General features: G+C 66.1%; 1 protein-coding gene across 1 annotated transcript in view; it reads left to right on the top strand.

Annotated features, from left to right (window-relative positions):
- Positions 1 to 20,970, top strand: part of KMT2D (lysine methyltransferase 2D) — a 41,225-nt gene that overhangs the window by 9,152 nt on the left and 11,103 nt on the right. Inside the window, 30 exon segments of the mRNA XM_071729460.1 lie at positions 13 to 117; positions 1,166 to 1,222; positions 1,224 to 1,304; positions 1,306 to 1,349; positions 1,427 to 1,505; positions 1,507 to 1,592; positions 1,784 to 1,893; positions 2,016 to 2,063; positions 2,168 to 2,320; positions 2,323 to 2,385; positions 3,305 to 3,430; positions 3,520 to 3,627; positions 3,708 to 3,832; positions 5,671 to 5,860; positions 6,384 to 6,458; positions 6,807 to 6,911; positions 7,565 to 7,741; positions 8,815 to 8,887; positions 9,003 to 9,247; positions 10,183 to 10,256; positions 10,347 to 10,397; positions 10,566 to 12,290; positions 12,474 to 12,644; positions 12,731 to 12,873; positions 13,025 to 15,117; positions 15,483 to 15,606; positions 15,710 to 15,797; positions 16,320 to 16,386; positions 17,129 to 17,361; positions 18,174 to 20,894. Coding sequence (XP_071585561.1) covers positions 13 to 117; positions 1,166 to 1,222; positions 1,224 to 1,304; positions 1,306 to 1,349; positions 1,427 to 1,505; positions 1,507 to 1,592; positions 1,784 to 1,893; positions 2,016 to 2,063; positions 2,168 to 2,320; positions 2,323 to 2,385; positions 3,305 to 3,430; positions 3,520 to 3,627; positions 3,708 to 3,832; positions 5,671 to 5,860; positions 6,384 to 6,458; positions 6,807 to 6,911; positions 7,565 to 7,741; positions 8,815 to 8,887; positions 9,003 to 9,247; positions 10,183 to 10,256; positions 10,347 to 10,397; positions 10,566 to 12,290; positions 12,474 to 12,644; positions 12,731 to 12,873; positions 13,025 to 15,117; positions 15,483 to 15,606; positions 15,710 to 15,797; positions 16,320 to 16,386; positions 17,129 to 17,361; positions 18,174 to 20,894 — 9,540 coding nt within the window.

Below are 20,970 nucleotides of genomic sequence, written 5' to 3'. Positions count from 1 at the left end.
TCTCTCCCCCAGGACATGTGTGTGGTGTGCGGCAGCTTCGGGCGCGGGGCCGAGGGTCACCTCCTGGCCTGCTCCCAGTGCTCCCAGTGCTACCACCCCTACTGCGTCAACAGCAAGGTGAGGGGGGGCACTGGGACCCCCAGTCCGGGCGGGCAGGACTGAGCTGTGTCCCTTTGGGGACCCCCACGGTGTCCCTTGGGCACGAGGGCACGAGCACGAGGAGAGCTCCACCCGCCTGTGGGGTTGTGGGGTGTCCCCCGTGGCTCTGGGGTGTCTCCTGTGGCCACCCCAACCCTCAGGGTGTCCCCTTTGGCCCTGTCAAGCCCTGGGGTGTCCCCTGTGGCCACACCAGCCCCCAGGTTGTCCCCTCCTTGGCCACCTCAAGCCTTGGGGTGTCCCTGCTGACACGCGGGGTGTCCCCTCTTGGCCGTGCCGACCCTTGGGGTGTCCTCACTGAGCCCAGGGGGTGTCCCCTGTGGTTCTGGGGTGTCCCCTGTGGCCACCCCAACCCTCAGGGTGTCCCCTTTGGCCCTGTCAAGCCCTGGGGTGTCCCCTGTGGCCACACCAGCCCCCAGGTTGTCCCCTCCTTGGCCACCTCAAGCCTCGGGGTGTCCCTGCTGACACCTGGAGTGTCCCCTCTTGGCCACGCCGACCCTTGGGGTGTCCTCACTGAGCCCAGGGGGTGTCCCTCGTGGCTCTGGGTTGTCTCCTGTGGCCACACAGTCCCCCAGGGTGTCCCCTTTGGCTACAGCATCCCTCAGGATGTCCCCTCCTTGACCACCTCAAGCCTTGGGGTGTCCCTGCGACACCCAGGGTGTCCCCCTCTTGGCCGCGCCGAGCCTCAGGGTGTCCTCACTGAGCCCAGGGGGTGTCCCTCGTGGCTCTGGGGTGTCTCCTGTGGCCACACCAACCCTCAGGGTGTCCCCTTTGGCTGTGTCAAGTCTTGGGGTGTCCCCTGTGGCCACACCAGCCCCCAGGTTGTCCCCCTCCTTGGCCACCTCAAGCCTTGGGGTGTCCCTGCTGACACCTGGAGTGTCCCCTCTTGGCCCGCGCCAACCCTTGGGGGTGTCCTCACCGAGCCTGGAGGGGCCACATCAAGCTTGGGGGGGACCCTTTTGACTGTCCCCAGTGCTGAGGTCCCCCCCTCCTGTCCCCGTGTCCCCAGATCACCAAGGTGATGCTGCTGAAGGGCTGGCGCTGCGTGGAGTGCATCGTGTGCGAGGGTGTGCGGCAAAGCCTCCGACCCCTCCCGCCTCCTGCTCTGCGACGACTGCGACATCAGTTACCACACCTACTGCCTGGACCCCCCCCCTCCAGACCGTCCCCAAGGGGGGCTGGAAGTGCAAGTGGTGGGTTTTTTGTTTTTTTAGGGCTGGGGGGGCCGTACAGTCAGGGAGGAGGCGCCGACCCCCTTTTTCTCTCCAAGGTGCGTGTGCTGCGTGCAGTGCGGGGCGGCTTCCCCCGGCTTCCACTGCGAGTGGCAGAACAACTACACCCACTGTGCCCCCCTGTGCCAGCCTCGTGGTTTGTCCCCTCTGTCGCCAGAAGTACGTGGAGGACGATCTGCTCATCCAGTGTCGTCACTGTGACCGGTGAGGGCCACCAACCCCTCCAAAACCCACGGGAGTTTAGGCTCCCCCCGAGGGGTCCCCCGCGTTTCGCCCGGGGACGGCTGCGCCTCAGCGCCCCTCGAGGTTTGGGGGGCATGGGGTGCTCTGGGGCTGTGTGAGGGGGTCCCCACGGGGTGTGTGATGTGTGTGTGTGTCCCCCCCGTGTCCCACAGGTGGCTGCATGCAGCCTGTGACAGCCTCTTCACCGAGGAGGAGGTGGAGCAGGCTGCAGATGAAGGCTTTGACTGCAGTGCCTGCCAGCCCTTCGTGGTCAAACCCACGGGTGAGCAGTGTGGGTGGGTGGGTGGGTGGGTGGAGGGACATTTGGGGGGCAGTGGGTGGGCATTTGAGGGGTGGGAAGTTGGGGGACAGGGGGTTCCCTTCATCTCTGCTTTCCCTCTGCAGTCCCTGCACCTCCCCCAGACATCGCCTCGGTCAAGGCCAAGGAGCCGGGTACGTGCGGTGCCAAAAACGGGTGCTGGGGGGGGGGGGGGGGGGCTCTGGGGACCCCCAAAACCGTCGGGATTCGTCCCCAACGCTGCTTTGTGTCCCCCCAGAGCCTCAGTATTTCCGTTTTGAGGGAGTGTGGCTGACAGAGACGGGCATGGCCGTGCTGAGGAACCTCTCCCTCTCCCCTCTGCACAAGCGGCGGCAGCGCAAGGGGCGCCCGGGGGCTCTGAACGGGGAGGGGGGGCTGGAGGGGGGGGACCCCCTGGCCCCGAGGACAAGAAGGAGGGGGGAGACCTGGACACCGAGGAGCTGCTCAAAGCTGAAGGTGGGGGGGGGTTTCATGGGCAGGGGGGGGGGCTGGGGAAAAAAAACCTGCAGGGTGGTGTCCCCCCCAATGTGTGTGTGTCCCCCTCAGTGTGTGTGTCCCCCCCCCAATGTGTGTCCCCCCCCCCCCAATGTGTGTGTCCCCCCCAAGTTGTGTGTCCCTCAGTTGTGTCCCCCTCCTCCCAATTGTCCCCCCCATTGTGTGTCCCCCCCCAAATTATATGTCCCCCCTTCCCCCATCTGTTTCCCCCCTCCCCCCCCCAGCTGTGCCCCCCCCCAGCTGTGCCCCCCCCCAGTGTCCCCCCCAGCTGTGCCCCCCCCCAGCTGTGTCCCCCCAGCTGTGCCCCCCCCCAGCTGTGTCCCCCCAGCTGTGTCCCCCCAGCTGTGCCCCCCCCAGCTGTGCCCCCCCCCCAGCTGTGCCCCCCCCAGCTGTGCCCCCCCCCAGCTGTGTCCCCCCCCCAGCTGTGTCCCCCCCCCAGCTGTGTCCCCCCCCCAGCTGTGTCCCCCCCCCCAGTTGTGTCCCCCCCCCCAGTTGTGTCCCCCCCCCCAGTTGTGTCCCCCCCCCCAGCTGTGTCCCCCCCCAGCTGTGTCCCCCCCCAGCTGTGTCCCCCCCAGCTGTGTCCCCCCCAGCTGTGTCCCCCCCAGCTGTGTCCCCCCCCCAGCTGTGTCCCCCCCCCCAGCTGTGTCCCCCCCCCCAGCTGTGTCCCCCCCCCCAGCTGTGTCCCCCCCCCCAGCTGTGTCCCCCCCCTCAGCTGTGTCCCCCCCTCAGCTGTGTCCCCCCCCAGTTGTGTCCCCCCCAACCCGTGCTCCCCCCCCAGCTGTGTCCCCCCAAGCTGTCCCTCCCCCCCCCAGCTGTGTCCCCCCCCCCAGCTGTGCCCCCCCCCCAGTTGTGTCCCCCCCAACCCGTGCTCCCCCCCCAGTGGCCGTGGAGCACATGGAATGTGAGATCAAACTGGAAGCTCCCGCCAGCCCCGACGGGGACTCAGGGAAGGGCTTGGAGGACCCCGAGGAGAGCAAGAAAAGGAAACGGAAGCCCTACCGCCCCGGTGAGCATCCCCCCCCCTCCTTAAACCCACCGGGACCCTCCCCACCCCCCCCTCCAACCCCCCCTTTTTTTGTTTTTTTTCCCCCCCAGGGATCGGGGGCTTCATGGTGCGGCAGCGCAAATCCCACACGCGCCTCAAGAAGGTCCCGGTGGCCTTGGCTGAAGTGGGGCTGAGCTCTGAGGGACACCCCGAGGAGGGTAGGACCCGGTGGCACCTCCTCCGGGGGGGGTTTGGGGTTTATTTTTTTTAAGGGGTGTTACCAAGGAGGGTGTTGCAGGGGCTCCAGGGGACCTCCCGGCTGAGGGCAGCGCGGATCCGGGCTCGGCAGAGGGGGACGAGAAGAAAAAACGTCGGGCGAGGAAGAAGAGCAAGTTGGAGGACATGTTCCCTCCTTATCTCCAGGTGGGAGGGAGGGGTGGGGGTGGGGGGGACACTGGGGAAGGGGGAGGTGGCTCTGGAATGGGTGGAGGTGGCTCTGGAATGGGTGGAGAAGGTGGAGGTGGCTCTGGAGGGGGTGGAGGTGGCTCTGGAATAGACAGAGTTGGATGGAGGTGGCTGTGGAGTGAGTGGAGGTGGCTTTGGAATGGGTGGAGAAGGACCTGGAGTGGGTGGAGAGGATGAAGGTGGCTCTGGAGTGAGTGAAAGTGGTCCTGGCATGGACAGAGTTGGATGGAGGTGGCTCTGGAGAGGGTGGAGGTGGCTTTGGAATGGGTAGAGGTGGATCTGGAATGGATGGAGAAGGTGGAGGTGGCTCTGGAATAGACAGAGTTGGATGGAGGTGGCTCTGGAATGGGTAGAGAAGGACCTGGAATGGACAGAGTTGGGTGGAGGTGGCTTTGGAATGGGTGGAGGTGGCTTTGGAGTGGATGGAAGTGGTTCTGGAGTGGTGGAGAGGATGAAGGTGGCTCTGGAATGGGTGGAATGGGTGGAGGTGGCTCTGGAGAGGGTGGAGGTGGCTTTGGAATGGGTAGAGGTGGATCTGGAATGGATGGAGAAGGTGGAGGTGGCTCTGGAATAGACAGTTGGATGGAGGTGGCTCTGGAATGGGTGGAGGTGGCTCTGGAGTGGGTGGAGAAGGACCTGGAATGGACAGGGTTGGATGGAGGTGGCTCTGGAGAGGGTGGAGGTGGCTTTGGAATGGGTGGAGGTGGATCTGGAATGGATGGAGAATGTGGAGGTGGCTCTGGAGTGGGTGGAGGTGGCTCTGGAATGGGTGGAGAAGGACCTGGAATGGACAGAGTTGGATGGAGGTGGCTCTGGAATGGGTAGAGGTGGATCTGGAGTGGATGGAAGTGGTTCTGGAATGGACAGAGTGGGATGGAAGTGGCTGTGGAAAGGATGGAGAAGATGGAGGTGGCTCTGGAGTGGGTGGAGATGGACCTGGAGTGGGTGGAGAGGATGAAGGTGGTTCTGGAGTGAGTGGAAGTGGTCTGGAATGGACAGAGTTGGATGGAGGTGGCTCTGGAATGGGTGGGGAAGGACCTGGAATGGACAGAGTTGGGTGGAGGTGGCTCTGGAGGGGGTAGAGGTGGCTTTGGAATGGGTGGAGTTGGATCTGGAATGGATGGAAGTGGTTCTGGAATGGACAGAGTTGGATGGAAGTGGCTGTGGAAAGGATGGAGAAGATGGAGGTGGCTCTGGAGTGGGTGGAGGTGGCTTTGGAGCGGATGGAAGTGGTTCTGGAGTGGGTGGATGTGGTCCTGGAATGGACAGGATTGGATGGAAGTGGCTCTGGAAAAGATGGAGAGGATGGAGGTGACTTTGGAGTGGGTGGAGGTGGCTCTGGAATGGAAGAGAGTTGGATGGAGCTGGTTATGGAGAGGATGGAACGGGTGGAGGTGCCTCTGGAATGGGTGGAAGTGGCTCTGGAGTGGGTGGAGAAGGACCTGGACTGGACAGGGTTGGGTGGAGGTGGCTCTGGAATGGGTGGAGGTGGCTCTGGAATGGACAGGATTGGATGGAGGTGGCTCTGGAGAGGGTGGAGGTGGATCTGGAGTGAGTGGAAGTGGTTCTGGAATGGACAGAGTTGGATGGAGGTGGCTCTGGAAAAGATGGAGAGGATGGAGGTGTCTCTGGAGAGGATGGAGGTGACTTTGGAGTGGGTGGAGGTGTCTCTGGAATGGGTGGAGGTGTCTCTGGAGTGCCCAGCACTGGTCTGGAGGTGTCCCTGGGGTTCAGGGCAGGGGGGGCCACATTCCCGATGGATCCCGTGGTGCTGATGGGATCTCCCCCCCCCTCAGGAGGCTTTTTTTGGGAAGGCTCTGATGGATCTGAGCCGCAAGGCGCTGCTGGCAGCGGGAGGGGTGGGGGATGGGGCCGCCCGCCCCTCCCTGGCCCAGGGCCCCCCAAGACCCAAGGGGGACCCCAACCTGGCAGGGGCCCTGCAGGGTGCCCCCCCCGAGCGCAGGGAGACCCCCACCCATCCCAGAGGTGAGCCAGAGGGGGACCCCAAACCCAAACACCGACCCCCGGGGGGTTGCCATGGAGCCTGGGGGGTGTTGGGGGCTCCCTGGGGTTGTTGGGGGACCCTGGGGTTGTTGGGGGTCCTTGGCTGTCCCCTGGGGTTATTGGGGGGTCCTTGGGGGTCCCCTGGGGTTGTTGGGAGCCCTTGGGGGTCCCCTGGGGTTCTTGGGGGTCCCTTGGGGTTGTTGGGGGTCCTTGGCTGTCCCCTGGGGTTTTTGGGGGGTGCTTGGGGGTCCCCTGGGGTTATTGGGGGTCCTTGGGGTTATTGGGGGTCCCTTGGGGTTGTTGGGGGGTCCCTTGGGGTTGTTGGGGGGTCCTTGAGGTTGTTGGGGACCCCCTGGGGTTGTTGTGAGTCCTTGGGGTTTTTGGGGGTCCTGGGGGTTGCTGGGGGCTCCCTGGGGTTCTTGGGGGGGGTCCCTTGGGGTTGCTGGGGGGTCCCTGGGGTTTTTGGGGACCCCCCCCCAGCCCCCTGAGGCCTGGGTGTCCCCAGGGGACGACAGCACCGACGGCAGCGCTGCCGCTCCCGATGATGACGGCAAAGATGACGCAAAGGGCGAGGACCTGGGTGAGCCCCCGGGACCCCCGCGAACCCCCCGGGACCCCCGCGAACCCCCCGGGACCCCCGCGGGCCTCCCCCGGGTCCCTGAGGCCTAGAGCGCCCGCGACCATAGAGACGCCGCCGCTCTATGGTTGATGCGTACGCTCTGGGCAGGGGTGGGAAGAGCGGGCGCGGGGACTCGATGGTCTCAGCGGCGGTGACCATAGAGCGGCGCCTTAGAGCGCCCCCTCGCGGTGCGGCGGCGCTTTCTGCGGCCCTGGAGGACTCGGGGGGGTGTGGGGGGGCTGAGGTTTGGGGGTCCCATCCCTGAGCTTGAGGGGGGGGCTGAGGGCTCCTGCTGGGTCCTCCCTGCAGGGCCGGATGAGCCCAAGGATTCCCCTGATCCCGGAGACACCGAGAAACCCTCAACCCCCGGGGAGGGAGCGCTGAGCTCTGACCTGGACAAGATCCCTACGGAAGGTGAGAAACCCCCCCCCCCAAGCTGAGCTGCACCGAGGGACCCCCCCCCAGCACCAGAACCCCCCCCCCCAGCACCAGGACCCCCCCCCCCAGCACCAGGACCACCCCGAGGACCAGAACCCCCCCCCCAGCACCAGGACCCCTTCCCAGCACCAGGAGCACCCCCAGGACCAGGACTCCCCCCAGAGCCCCCCCAGGACCAGGACAATCCCCCCCCCAGCACCAGAACACCCCCCTCCAGGACCCCCCTAGCACCAGAAGACCCCCCTCCCAAGTACCAGGACCACCCCGAGGACCAGAACCCCCCCCCCAGCACCAGGACCCCCCCCTTCCCTAGCACCAGGACCCCTTCCCAGCACCAGGAGCACCCCCAGGACCTGGACCACCCCCAGAACCCCCCCCAGGACCAGGACAATCCCCCCCCCAGCACCAGGACCCCCCCAAGTCAAGGACACCCCCCTCCAGGACCCCCCGAGCACCAGAAGACCCCCCTCCCGAGTACCAGGACCACCCCCAGGACCAGAACCCCCCCCTCTCTGGCACCAGGAGCCCCCCCCCCGAATCAGGACCCCCCCCTCCCCAGGTTTCTCCTTCTCAGAGTCCACTCTGTCCCTGATGGCTCCGTTCCTTCTTTTTCCCCTCCCTTTTCCCAGAACTTCCCAAGATGGAGAGCAAAGACCTCCAGCAGCTTTTCAAGGACGTTTTGGGCTCTGCAGAACGTGGGGAGCAACCCCCCCTGAACTGTGGCACCGGGGGGGGGGGCCCCGGGCAGGACCCTTCCCGGGGGCAGCGCCCGTTCCTGCAGGGAGAGCTCCAGCTGCAGGGCCAGGGTGGGTGACACAGGGGGGAGGTGACAGAAAGGAGGGGACAGGGGGTGTCCTGGTGGGTGGGGGGGGGTCCCTGCTGCTTGTTCTGGGGGTGAACTCCAAGCTTTTGGGGGTGGAGGGGAGGTGGGGGGGAATTTGAGGGGTGGTGGGACTGGGGGGGGCAGAGGCCTCGAGCTTCAGCTCTGCCCTCCCTGAAACCCTTCCCTAAAACCCCCTCCCTGAAACCCCTCCCTGAAACCCCTCCCTGAAACCCCTCCCTAAAACCTTTCCCTACAACCCTTCCCTACAACCCTTCCCTACAACCCTTCCCTACAACCTTTCCCTACAACCTTTCCCTACAACCTTTCCCTACAACCTTTCCCTACAACCTTTCCCTACAACCCCTCCCAACAACCCCTCCCTACAACTCCTCCCTACAACCCTTCCCTACAACCCTTCCCTACAACCCTTCCCTACAACCTTTCCCTACAACCCTTCCCTACAACCCTTCCCTACAACCCTTCCCAACAACCCCTCCCTACAACCCTTCCCTACAACCCTTCCCTACAACCCTTCCCTACAACCCTTCCCTACAACCCCTCCCAACAAGCCCTCCCAACAAGCCCTCCCTACAACCCCTCCCTACAACCCCTCCCTACAACCCCTCCCTACAACCCCTCCCTACAACCCCTCCCTACAACCCCTCCCTACAACCCCTCCCTACAACCCCTCCCTACAACCCCTCCCTACAACCCCTCCCTACAACCCTTGCCTACAACCCTTCCCTACAACTTTTCCCTACAACCTTTCCCTACAACCCCTCCCTACAACCATTTCCTACAACCATTTCCTACAACCATTTCCTACAACCATTTCCTACAACCTTTCCCTACAACCTTTCCCTACAACCTTTCCCTACAACCTTTCCCTACAACCTTTCCCTACAACCTTTCCCTACAACCCCTCCCTACAATCCCTATCTAAAATCCCTTCCTATAGCTTCACTCCTCCCTACAACCCTCCCCTCCCTACAACCTTTCCCTACAACCCCTCCCTCCACCCTTTCTGCTCCCTAATCCTCTCTCCTCCCCCCTCAGGAAGCGTTTCCCTGGGAAGTGTTTCCCTGGACTCCTATTCCAGCGTCTGCCAATCCCCATTCCTGGATAGCAGGTGAGCTGCCAGAGCTCTGCCTGAACCCTGGCACTGGGGGGGTTGTTCCAGGACCCTTTTTTTTAATCTGTTCCCCCCCCCCTGCCCTCCCTGACACCTTTTTTCCCCCCTCCAGGGAGCGGGGTGGCTTCTTCAGCCCCGAGCACTGCGAGCCCGAGAGCCCCTGGGCCAGCAGCTCAGCTGCCACCACCCCCTCCACCCCCACCACCCCAACCACCGAGGGGGAAGGGGAGGGCTTGTCCTACAACCAACGGAGCCTCCAGAGGTGGGAGAAGGATGAGGAGCTGGGGGAACTCTCCACCATCTCCCCCGTCCTCTACGCCAACATCAACTTCCCCAACCTCAAGCAGGATTATCCAGGTAGGGATCTGGGGGGGCTGGGACCACCCTGGGGGGGCTGGGACAACCCTTGAGGGGCTGGGACCATCCTGGAGGGGCTGTGACCACCCTTTGTGACCATCGTGGGGGGGCTGGGACCACCCTGGAGGGGCTGTGACCACCCTTGGGGGGTTGGGACCACCCTGGGGGGGACTGTGACCACTCTGGGGGTGTTGTGACCACTCTGGGGTGGCTGTGACCAGCCTGGGGGGGCTGTGACCACCCTTTGTGACCACCCTGGGGGGGTTGGGACCACCCTGAGGGGGTTGTGACCACTCTGGGGGTGTTGGGACCATCCTGGGGTGGCTGTGACCAGCCTGGGGGGCCTGTGACCACTCTTGGGGAGCTGTGACCACCTTGGGGGGCTCTGTGACCACCCTAGAGGGGCTGTGACCATCCTGAGGGTGTTGGGACCCCCCTGAGGGGCTGTGACCACCCCTTGGGGGGCTGTGACCACCTTTGTGATCATCCTGAGGGGGTTGTGACCACCTTGGGGGGGCTGTGACCACCTTTGGGGTCTGTGACCACCCTGAGGGCTATGACCACCCTGGGGATGCTGTGACCACCCTGGGGATGCTGTGACCACCCTGGGGATGCTGTGACTACCCTGGAGGGGCTGTGACCACTCTGGGGGGACTGTGACCACCCTGGGGGGGCTGTGACCACCACTCCCATCAGCTGGTGGGGTCAGATTGTTCTTTGGAGCTTTTTTTGGGGAGAAACTGGAGATCCAGGCAGCTCCAGCCCCCGAGGGTTTGAAGTGTTCCTTGGAGCTGTTTCAGGTGGCTCAGGGCCAGCTCCTGGTGGTCTCCAGGGATGAAAGGAAGGGAAATTCACCCCCCAGGGGACCCGGGTGGGTTCCTCAGGTAGGGCCTGACCCTTTTCCTCCTCTCCCTCTGTCCCCACCGGCCTCCCAGACTGGTCGAGCCGCTGCAAACAGATCATGAAGCTCTGGAGGAAAGTCCCTGCTGCTGACAAAGCCCCTTATTTGGTGAGTGCTTGAGGGGGGGGGGGGCATCGCTGGGGCTTTAGGGGGGGGGCTGGGGGGGCTTGGTGTCAGCTGGCTTCATGTTTTTGGTAGCAAAAGGCCAAAGATAACCGGGCGGCTCATCGCATCAACAAGGTGCAGAAGGTACGTGCGGGGCCGGGCCGGGAGAAAAAAAGGGGAGGGGGGTGTGTGGGGGGGGGGGAAAAAAGGGATGCTCGCCCACTCCTCACCCCCGTAGCCCCCTTTCCCAGGGTGGGAGGGGGTCAGGGGGGGGTGTTGCCAGCAGCTCTGATGGCCCTGCTCTCCCTGCAGCAGGCGGAGAGCCAGATCAGCAAACAGACCAAAGGGGAGGGACTGCGGAAGCCGGAGAGGCCCTCGCTGCACCTACGGATCCCGGTGCCTCCGGGGGCTCAGCCCCTCTACATCAGCAGCCCCCCCCCCACTGGAGAGCCCTTCCTCAAACCCCCCACGGGAGGAGGAGGAGGAGGAGGAGGGGGAGGGCCGGAGTCTCCTGGCGAGCTCTTTCCCAAATTCCCACCCCAATCCCCAGCCCAAGTGCCTTCCCACGACCCCTACGGCCCTGCAGCCTCCTACGGGCTGGAGCCCCGGTTCCCCTCGCCCCTGGGACAGAGCCCCACGGCGGGTGCTGCTTTCCAGCCCTTCCCGGGACAACCCCGGGCCCTCCCTGGCTCTCAGCCACCCCCTGATTTTCACCCCACCCCTCCAGGTACCCCCAGACACCAACCCGGGACCCCCGATCCCTTCCTCAAACCCCGTTGCCCCTCTCTGGACAACCTCTCGGTGCCGGGGAGCCCCGGGGCTCGGCCCCCCGAGGCTCTGCTCTCCCCTTTGCCTTTTGGGGAGCAGAAAAAGGGGTTGGAGGTGAAAAAGGAGGAAGGGGGGAGCTTAGGGGGGGTCTGCTCACCCGGCTACACCCCCACCATGGCTTATGGGGACTCCCCAGGGGGTCCCCACCTCTCCTCTACGGAGCTGAAGGGGGGGGACGTCTTCAAAGCCCCCCTGACCCCCCGGGTCTCTCAGGTCGAACCCCAGAGCCCGGGCTTGGGGCACCGACCCCCTGACCCCCACCCTTTGGCCCCTTCCCCCCCAGGCCATCACCCCGATCTCTACCGTCAGTCTCCCTACCCAGACCCCTACTCCCAACCCCCCCTCACCCCCCGCCCGCAGCCCCCCGAGGGCTGCTGTGCCCTCCCCCCCCGCTCCCTGCCCTCTGAACCCTTCTCCCGGGTCCCTGCCAGCCCCCAGTCCCAATCCAGCTCCCAGTCCCCCCTCACCCCCCGCCCTCTCTCCACCGAAGCTTTCTGCCAGTCCCCCGTCACCCCCCGCTTCCAGTCCCCCGATCCCTATTCCCAACCCCCTTCCCGGCCCCAATCCCGGGATCCTTTCACCCCCCTCCACAAACCCCCCCGCCCCCAGATGCCGGAACCGGGGGGTTTCAAATCGGGGCCTCTCTCCCACAGCCCGGCAGCAGCCGGGGGGTTCGGGGGGACCCCTGGTTCCGAGCCTCACCCCAAAGCCCCTACGGGACAGCAGCAGCAGCCCCCCCCTTTCTCCCGCTCCCCGGGTGTCTTCCCGGGGGGGCAGCAGCCCCCCCCCATGCGTTTCACCTTCCCCCCGACCGTCTCGGAACCGCTCAAGGGGTCCCCGTCCCACCAAGCCCCCGGCATCAACAGCCACTACGGCCCCGGGAAGCCCCAGAGCTCGGCCTACGCCTCCTCCCCCGGTTTCCACCAGGCCGGCAGCCCCCTGGGGGCCACGACCACCGACACCTACAGCCTCTCCCCCCTACGCCCACCCTCGGTGCTCCCCCAGCAACCCCCCCCGGGACCCCCGCAGCCTCCGGACCCCTCGGTCGCTTTCCTGCCCCGCGCGGCGCTGGGGCCCCCGACTGACAAGAGGGAGGAGGCACCCCCGGGGCTCTCGGGACCCCCGAACCGGGAGCTGGGGGAGCTGCCCGGAGGTCAGGACGGGACCCTCGGCACCCTCAGTCAGTCGGAGCTGGAAAAGCAGCGGCAGGTGAGGACACACCGGGTCCCCACGGGCTCGGGAAGGAGGATCCGGGTGCTCCGGGAACCCGGCGTGGTTCCGTTCCCGAAGCTGGGGAGGGGGACGTGGGGGTTGGGTCGGCCCAAACCGCCTCCAGATGGGGTTTGAGCCCTGGGGTCGAGCGGTTCTTGGTCCTAATTGGGTCCCTCCCAGCGCCAGAGGCTCCGTGAGCTCCTGATCCGGCAGCAGATCCAGCGGAACAGCCTGAGGCAGGAGAAGGAGAGCGCGGCTGCCACCCCCTCCCCGGCCACCTGGACCCCCGACACCAGCACCCCCACCTTCGAACTGGGCCGGGCCATGGCTCCCTACCCCCCCCCAGCACAGGTAGGAGGGCTCAGGGGGTGTGTGTGGGGGGGACATCAGCAGCTTGGCTGGAGGGGGTGACACCATTTCCGTGGCTCCTCTCCCAGGACAAGGGTCTCCTGGGGACGTTGGCCACCGGTACCGGGAAGCTGCCTGGTTCCGTGATGGTACCGGGGGGGTTTGGGCAGGATGAGAGGCTCTCCCGGCCCCCCCCTGCAGCCACCCCAGCCACGCTGGACATCAATGGGAGGTGAGTGCCTGGGGAGAAGGGGGGGGGGTGGATAAAAACAAGAGGGGCTTCACCCCAAGGGGTTCTTCCCCTTTCCTCCCACCTCCTCCCTGCACCCCGATTTGGGGCTGGGACCCCCGTGGTCCCACCTGACCCACCCGGTGTCTTGCAGGGCGGCCGTGGGACCCCCCCCCCAGGCTTTCTACCCCCGGGGGGTCTTCTCAGCACCATCCCCACAGCAGCAGCAGCAGCAGCAGCACCTCTGGCAGCAGCAGCAGCAGCAGCAGCAAGCAGCAGCCCTCCGGCTCCCCGTCACCCCCCGCTTTGCCCCCCCAGCCCCCGGCCCCCCCGGGGTGGGCACTTTGGGGGGGGGAGCCCCCCGCCTGCCCGCCCCCCCCGAGCCGGTGCCCTCCTCGCCCGCCGCCCTGGGCGCTCCCTTCATCGAGCTGCGGCACAACGTGCAGAAAGGACCCGGGGGGGTCGTGGGTTCCCCCTTTGCCCCCCAAGCTCCTCGTCCCCGTTTTTTCCTGCCGGGGGAGGAGGGGACCCCCCAATCCCTCTGTGCCCCCGTGGTCCCCATGCAGGGGCTCTCGGCGCTGCAGAAGATGCCGGTGCCCCCCGCATCCCCCCAGGGAGCCGAGCTGAGCAACAGCCACCACCAACCCCACGGCAAAGCCACGGCCCCCCCGCCACTGCCACCACCCCCCGGCCTCGACCTCCAGCACCTCCCCACCCGCCCCCTCCCCTCCACCTCCGTCCTGCGCCCCGAGGGTCCCAAGGAGGGTCCCGCGGGGGACCCCGCGCCGGGGGTGGCCCCCGGGAAGAGCCACCTGAGCCTGGAGGGGCCGCGTCTGCCCTGCGAGGTGGAGCCCGATCTGGACGACGATTTTGGGTCCCACAAAGATCTGGAAGACGACGACGATTTGGCCAACCTGAGCCTGGACCCCGACGTGGCGAAAGGGGACGATGACCTGGACAATCTGGACAGCCTGGAGACAGCAGATCCCCACCTCGACGACCTGCTGAACGGGGACGAGTTTGACCTCCTGGCCTACACCGACCCCGAGCTGGACACGGGTGACAAAAAGGACATTTTCAACGAGCACCTGCGCCTGGTGGAGTCGGCCAACGAGAAGGCCGAGCGGGAAGCTCAGCTCAAGACAGAGCCACCAGCACCCAACTTGAAGCTCCCCGACCCTGGGGACAACAAAGACACAACCCCGGCCGGGGACAACCGGGAGGTCCCCAAGGAAGGGCTGGTGGCCGGGGTGGGTTTGGGACCCCCTCCGGGTGCCACGCTGGCTCCTGAGGTGGCTTTCAAGGCGCAGGGCACGGAGGCCAAGGTGGGCTCGTTGCCCACGGAGGTCAAACCCAAGCTGGAGGAGGGTTGCCTGAAGACCTCCCCTTGCCAGTTCACTGCCGGCGGCCCCGATCGCCTCCCGGTGGTCTCGGTCAAGTCGGAAGCTCTGCAGAACACGGATAAAATTTCTGCCTCTCTGGGGCTGAGCCTCAAACCCACCCAGAGCCTCCTCAGCCCCGGGACCGCCCCGACTCGCCTCGGCTTGGCCCACTTCCCAAACAGTGGCCACCCCGGTGTCCCCGTGCCGGAGAAGGATCCTTACACCACCCGTGGGCTAGCCCAAACCCAACTGGGCAACCAGAGCAACCCTTTACTGGAGAAGTTCGAGCTGGACAGCGGAGCTCTGGGTTTGGGTGGCACCAGGCACTCTCCAGCTGATGACCTGGACAAGATGGAAAGTTCCCTGGTGGCCAGCGAGCTGCCCCTGCTCATCGAGGACCTTCTGGAGCACGAGAAGAAGGAGCTGCAGAAGAAGCAGCAGATGTCAGCCCACCTGCCCCGGGGCACCCCCCACCTCCCCACCCCGGGACACCCCATGCTGCACGGGGCGGGGGCCGGGCAGCCCCCCGAGGGGCAGCAGCAGCAGCAGCAGCAGCAGCAGCCCCCCCGTCTGGGTGCCCCTCAGCCCCCCCTCCAGCTGGGGTTGGTGGCCAGGCCACCCTTGATGCCACCGCAGCCACCCCGGCTCGGGGGTCCCCAAGCTCTGGCCCCACACATGGGGATGGCCCCCGGGCTGCTGGCGGCCCCCCAGGGCGTGCAGGTGGCCCTGGGGCAACCTCAGCAGAGCCAGCAGCAGGTCCTGGTCCAGAAACCCATGGCTGGGGTGCAGCCCCCCACCCTGGGGCTGAAGCCCCCCCAGCTCGTCATGCAGCAGCAGTTGGCCAACAGCTTCTTCCCAGACACAGGTAGGAGCTGGGGGGGCTCTTTTGGGTAGGGGGTGGGGGCTGGGGGGGCTCTTATAGGTGGGGGGTGGGGGCTGGGGGTTCTTTTGGGTAGGGGGTGAGGTCTGGGGGTTCTTTTGGGTAGGGGATGGGGGCTGGGGGGGTTCCTTTGGTAGGGTGTGGGGGCTGGGGGGGTTCTTTTGGTAGGGGGTGGGGGCTGGGGGGGCTCTTTTGGGTAGGGGGTGGGGGCTGGGGGGGCTCTTAGAGGTAGGGGGTGGGGGCTGGGGGTTCTTTTGGGTAGGGGGTTGTTTTGGGTAGGGGGTGAGGGCTGGGGGGGTTCTTTTGGGTAGGGGGGGTGTAGAGCTGAGTGTCCCCCACTTTCCTGCCAGACCTGGACAAGTTTGCAGCTGAGGACATCGTGGATCCCATTGCCAAGGCCAAGATGGTGGCGCTGAAGGGCATCAAGAAGGTGATGGCCCAGGGCAGCATCGGGGTGGCCCCGGGCATGAACAGGTGAGGGGCAAAGAGGGGGGGGGACACGGCCTTGAAGAGCTGGGAGGGGGCACAGCACCTCAGCTCTGGCTCATCCCACATTTTTCCTGGTTTTCCCCCAAAGGCAACAGGTGTCCCTCCTGGCCCAGAGGCTCTCGGGGGGGCCGGGGGTCTCCGAGATGCAGAACCACCTGCTGGCAGGGGGGGGGCAGGTGAGTTGGGGGGGCCAGAGGGGTCACACACGGGTGGGGGGGCACAAACACAGGGAGGGGTCACACGGGGGGGTCACATACACACTGGGGGGCACACACAGAGGGGGTCACTGGGGGGTCACACGTGGGGGGGGTCACACAGAGGGTCACAGTGGGGGGGTTGCATGCACATGGGGGGGAGTCACAGAGGGGGTCACACCCACTGGGGGGTCACACATTTGGGGGGGTCACACACATTTGGGGTGTCACACACATCTGGGGGGGTCACACACATTTGGGGGGTCACACCCACTGGGGGGGTCACACCCACTGGGGGGGTCACACACATCTGGGGGGGTCACACACATCTGGGGGGGTCACACACATTTGGGGGGGTCCCCTTGGGGCTGCCTGGTTTGGCATTCAGGACCCTGCCAAGGATGGAGCCACTTGGGGGGGGCTCTGTAGTTCCTTGGGTGAGGGGGGGACACACTTGGGGACACAGCAGGGAGGGGACAGCCCCACATCCCCAACTCTCTCCAGGAGCGGAGCGGAACCGACCCGACCCAGGCTCGGCCCAACCCCCCCACCTTTGCCCAGGGGGTGATCAGTGAGTACCGAGGGGGGGTGGGGGACACACACAGGGGCCCCATCCTGCCCGGGCTGAGCAGGGGGCACACACAGACACTCACGCTCACACTCACGCTCACACTCACGCTCACACTCACGCTCACACTCACGCTCACACACACACTCACACACTCACTCACACACACACACAGGTCCCATCCTGCCTTTACTCAGCACAGGAGACCCCCATGGGTCCCATCCTGCCCGGGTTGAGCAGGACACGCACTCACACACACACTCACACTCACACATTCACATATACACACTCACACACTCACACACACTCACACACGCAATCACTCTCACACACATAGAGGTCCCATCCTGCCCGTGCTCAGCACAGGAGCCCCCCACAGGTCCCATCCTGCCCAGGCTGAGCAGGACTCACACTCACACACTCACACACTCACACACTCACACACTCCCACACTCCCACACTCCCACACTCCCACACTCCCACACTCACACACACACACACTCACACACTCCCACACTCACATTCACACACTCACACACTCACACACTCACACACTCACACACTCACACACTCACACACTCACACACTCACACTCACACACTCACACTCACACACTCACACTCACACACACACACACAGGTCCCATCCTGCCCGTGCTCAGCACAGGAGCCCCTCCCAGCTCCCATCCAGCGGGGGCTGAGCAGGGCAGCGTGTGCTGGTGCTGAGCCCTCTCCCTGCCCCGCAGACGAGGCCGACCAGCGGCAGTACGAGGAGTGGCTGTTCCACACCCAGCAGCTCCTGCAGATGCAGCTGAAGGTGCTGGAGGAGCAGATCGGGGCTCACCGCAAGTCCCGCAAGGCGCTGTGCGCCAAGCAGCGCACGGCCAAGAAAGCCGGGAGGGAATTCCCTGAGGCCGATGCTGAGAAACTGAAACTGGTGACAGAGCAGCAGAGCAAGATCCAGAAGCAGCTGGACCAGGTGAGGGGGACCTGGCCCTGGGACCCGGGTCCCGACCGTCCCCGCTGAGCACGTCCCTCTGTCCCTCTGTCCCAAAATCCCCGTTCCAAACCCGTTCCAGATGTTGTAGAGGTGTCGCTGTCCCCCCCTCCCCAGTGTGGATGTGGCCCCATCCCCATTGCCCCTCTTGTAAATGTCCCCCCATCCCCAGTGCAAACATCCCCTTGTGCCCTGTACTGAGGTCCCTTTGTCCCAGTTGCAGATGGGGCCATCCCAGTTGCAGGTGGGGCCATCCCAGCTGCAGGTGGGGCCATCCCAGTTGCAGGTGGGGCCATCCCAGTTGCAGATGGGGGTATCCCACGCATAGATGGGGGCATGACAGGTATAGATGGGGCCATCCCAGTTATAGATGGGGCCATCCCAGTTATAGATGGGGCCATCCCAGTTGCAGGTGGGGACATCCCAGGTGTACATGGGGACATTCCAGTTGCAGATAGGGTCATGCCAGGTGAAAATAGGGACATCCCAGGCATAGATGGAGCCATCCCAGTTGCAGATGGGGCCATCCCAGTTATAGATGGGGCCATCCCAGTTGCAGGTGGGGACATCCGAGTTGTAGATGGGGGTGTCCCAGTCGCATAGATGGGGCCATCCCAGTTGCAGATAGGATCATGCAAGGTGAAAATGGGGCCGTCCCAGTTGCAGATGGGGCCATCCCAGGCATAGATGGGGCCGTCCCAGTTGCAGCTGGGGGTATCCCAGTTGCAGACTGGGCCGTCCCAGATGCAGATGTCCCCCTGCCCCCACCCCTGAGCCCCCCGTGTCCCCCCCAGGTGAGGAAGCAGCAGAAGGAGCACACCAACCTGATGGCCGAGTACCGCAACAAGCAGCAGCAGCACCAGCACCAGACCTCGGCTGTCATGGCCCTCAGCCCCTCCCAGAGCCCCCGCCTCATGTCCAAGCTCCCCGGGCAGCTCCTCTCAGCACACACCGGGGTCCAGCCCCCCGGGGGGGCCGTGGTGGGTGCCCAGGGTCTGGGCCAGCAGCCGGGCCAGGCTGGGGGGCTGCGCCTGCCCCAGGGCGGCGTCTCCATGGCCGTGCAGCAGGGTCTGCCCTTCATGGGGCAGCAAGGGGTGGGGGGCACCCCGGTGCCCGGCACCTCCAACACTTTTTTCTCTGGCAACCCCACCCTGCGGGGGTTGGGGGCTGAGAGTCGCCTCCTGCAGGAGAGGCAGCTCCAGAGGATGCAGCTGGCCCAGAAACTGCAGCAGCAGCAGCAGCAGCAGAATATGCTGGGACAAGTGACACTGCAGCAGCAGCAGAACATGCTGGGACAGGTGACACTGCAGCAGCAGCAGCAGCAGCAGCAGCAGGCAGGTGTGATGGGACAGGCAGCCATGCAGCAAGCAGGAGTGATGGGACAAAGCTCCATGCAGCAAGCAGGAGTGATGGGACAAAGCTCCATGCAGCAACAGGGTGTGATGGGACAAAGCTCCCTGCAGCAGCCCAACGTGATGGGACAGAGCTCCCTGCAACAGCCAGGAGTGATGGGACAAAACTCCCTGCAGCAGCCAGGAGTGATGGGACAAAGCTCCCTGCAGCCAGGGGCCATGGTGGGGCAGCTCCAGCCAACCCCCCAGCCCACCTCGGTGGGGCAGTCCATGGTGCCCAAGCCCCCGGGGCTGATGGGCCCCCAGCAGAACCTTCTGGTGCAGCAGCTCTCACCACAGCAGCAGCAGCAGCAGCAGCAGCAGCCCCCGGGTTTGCTGGCTCACACAGCAGGGCTGCAGCACCAGGCAGTGCTGGGTCACCCCCCAGCCCAGCGCCAGGTCCTCCTGGCCCCCCACCAGCAGCGGGTGCTGGGCTCCCCCCAGCTGGCACCACAGACTCCGGGGATGTTGGGCCACCGGCTCGTCCTGTCCCAGCAGCTGGGACAATCCCGGGCTCTGCTGACCCCCCAGCAGCAGCAGCAGCAGCAGCAGCAGCAGAACTTGGGGACTGCCCAACCGGGCCTCCTGGGGCAGCCCCCCATCCAGCACTTTCCGCAGCACGGGGGGGTGGGCCAGGCCCCCCCTGTCCTGCACCTGAGTCAGGGATTGCAGCCGGTCCTGGCTGCCAAGGACCAGCCCGGAGGGGGGGACTGCACCACCCCCCTGCCCCCCGAGGGCAGCGAGAGCGGGGGGACGCAGCTGCACGGGGGTCCCCAGGAGCAGCACGGAGCCCTCAACAACCCCCAGGGGATGGGGGGGGGTCCGGAGCCCCCAGCCCCCAAGCACCAGGCTGAGCTGGGGCAGGGCCAGCAGCTCCTCTTGGCCTCCCCGCAGCCGGGGGTCCTGGGGTCCCGGGCAGCCCCTGTACCCCCGGGCACCCTGCTGGCCCCCCCGCTGCAGAGCCCGGGGAGCACCCACCCTGAGCTGTCCCAGCAGCTCGGGGACAACGCGGGGGTGGCCGAGCCACCGCAGGGCATGGGGCTGCCACAACCTCCCCGGCCCCCCGAGCAGGGGGGGAAGGGTCCATCGGGCTCAATGCAGCCCCAACCGCAGCCCCCCCGGCTCCAGAGCCCCGGGCAGCACAAGGCAGGGCCGGGGGGGGCACCCCCGGGCACGGCCCCGCTCGCCCCGGGGCTACTGGGGCAAGTGGCCGGGCCAGTGATGGGGCAGCTCCGGGCTCAGCTCCAGGGGGTCCTGGCCAAGAACCCTCAGCTCCGGCACCTGACGCCGCAGCAGCAGCAGCAGCTCCAAGCCCTCCTGGTCCAACGGCACCAGCAGAACCTCCTGCAGCAAACCCAGACCCTCCGGACCCCCGGCCCCTTCCCCGGGCAGGTCCCGGATCACGGTTCCCCGGCCCCCGTCGCCCGGCAGACCCCTCGCCCTCTGGGACCCCCCTTCCAACCCCGCCCGGGCGCCCCGGCAGAGGTCCAGGGCGGGTTCGGTACCGAGCAGAGCCGGGCGGTACCGGTGGCTGAGCTGGTGCAGGCGGCCCTGGCTGCCCGTGGACCCCAGCCCGGCCTCCTCCGGCTCCCCACGCCCCCGGGCTGCACCCCCCAACCCCAGCCCAGCCCCGAGCAGAGCCCCCAAGAGCCAAAGAAGACGTCGCCGGGGGTCCCGGTATCGGCCCCCAGCCCCGCTGAGCCCACCAGAACCCTCCCGGACCCGGGACACGGCCCCTGGGATCCCGAAACGCCGAGCACGGAGCCCGGCGAGACCCACGTTAACGGAGCCGTGCCCGAGGGGACCCCCGCGGCGGGGGAAGCCCCCCAGGTGCTGGTGAAGCAGGAGCCCAAGGAGGAGGCGGCGGCGGCGGCGGCACCGTGCGAGCTGGACCGGGAGGAAGCGGCGAAACCGGAGACCAACGGGGAACCCGGTACCGGCCAAACCAACAACCTGCTGCCCCCCGGAGGGCGCTCGGAACCCGGGCACCTCCTCCTGCAGAAGCTGCTGAGGGCCAAGAACGTCCAACTCGCAGCACAGAGCCCCGGAGAGCTCAACGGGCACACGGAGAACCGGGTCACCGGGACGGAACCGAGGCCGCAGCCGTTGCTGCTGGGTCGGGAGGTGAGGGGGGGGCAGGGGACAGGGGATGGGGGGTGGTGGGGAGGGGGTTTCCCTTGGCGTGGCTCCTGTCCTACTT

This window comes from Heliangelus exortis, chromosome 31, assembly GCF_036169615.1.
Source record: "Heliangelus exortis chromosome 31, bHelExo1.hap1, whole genome shotgun sequence".
Lineage (NCBI taxonomy): Eukaryota > Metazoa > Chordata > Aves > Apodiformes > Trochilidae > Heliangelus > Heliangelus exortis.
Note: the sequence above shows the minus strand (reverse complement) of the source record. Positions and strands in the feature narration are given on the sequence as shown.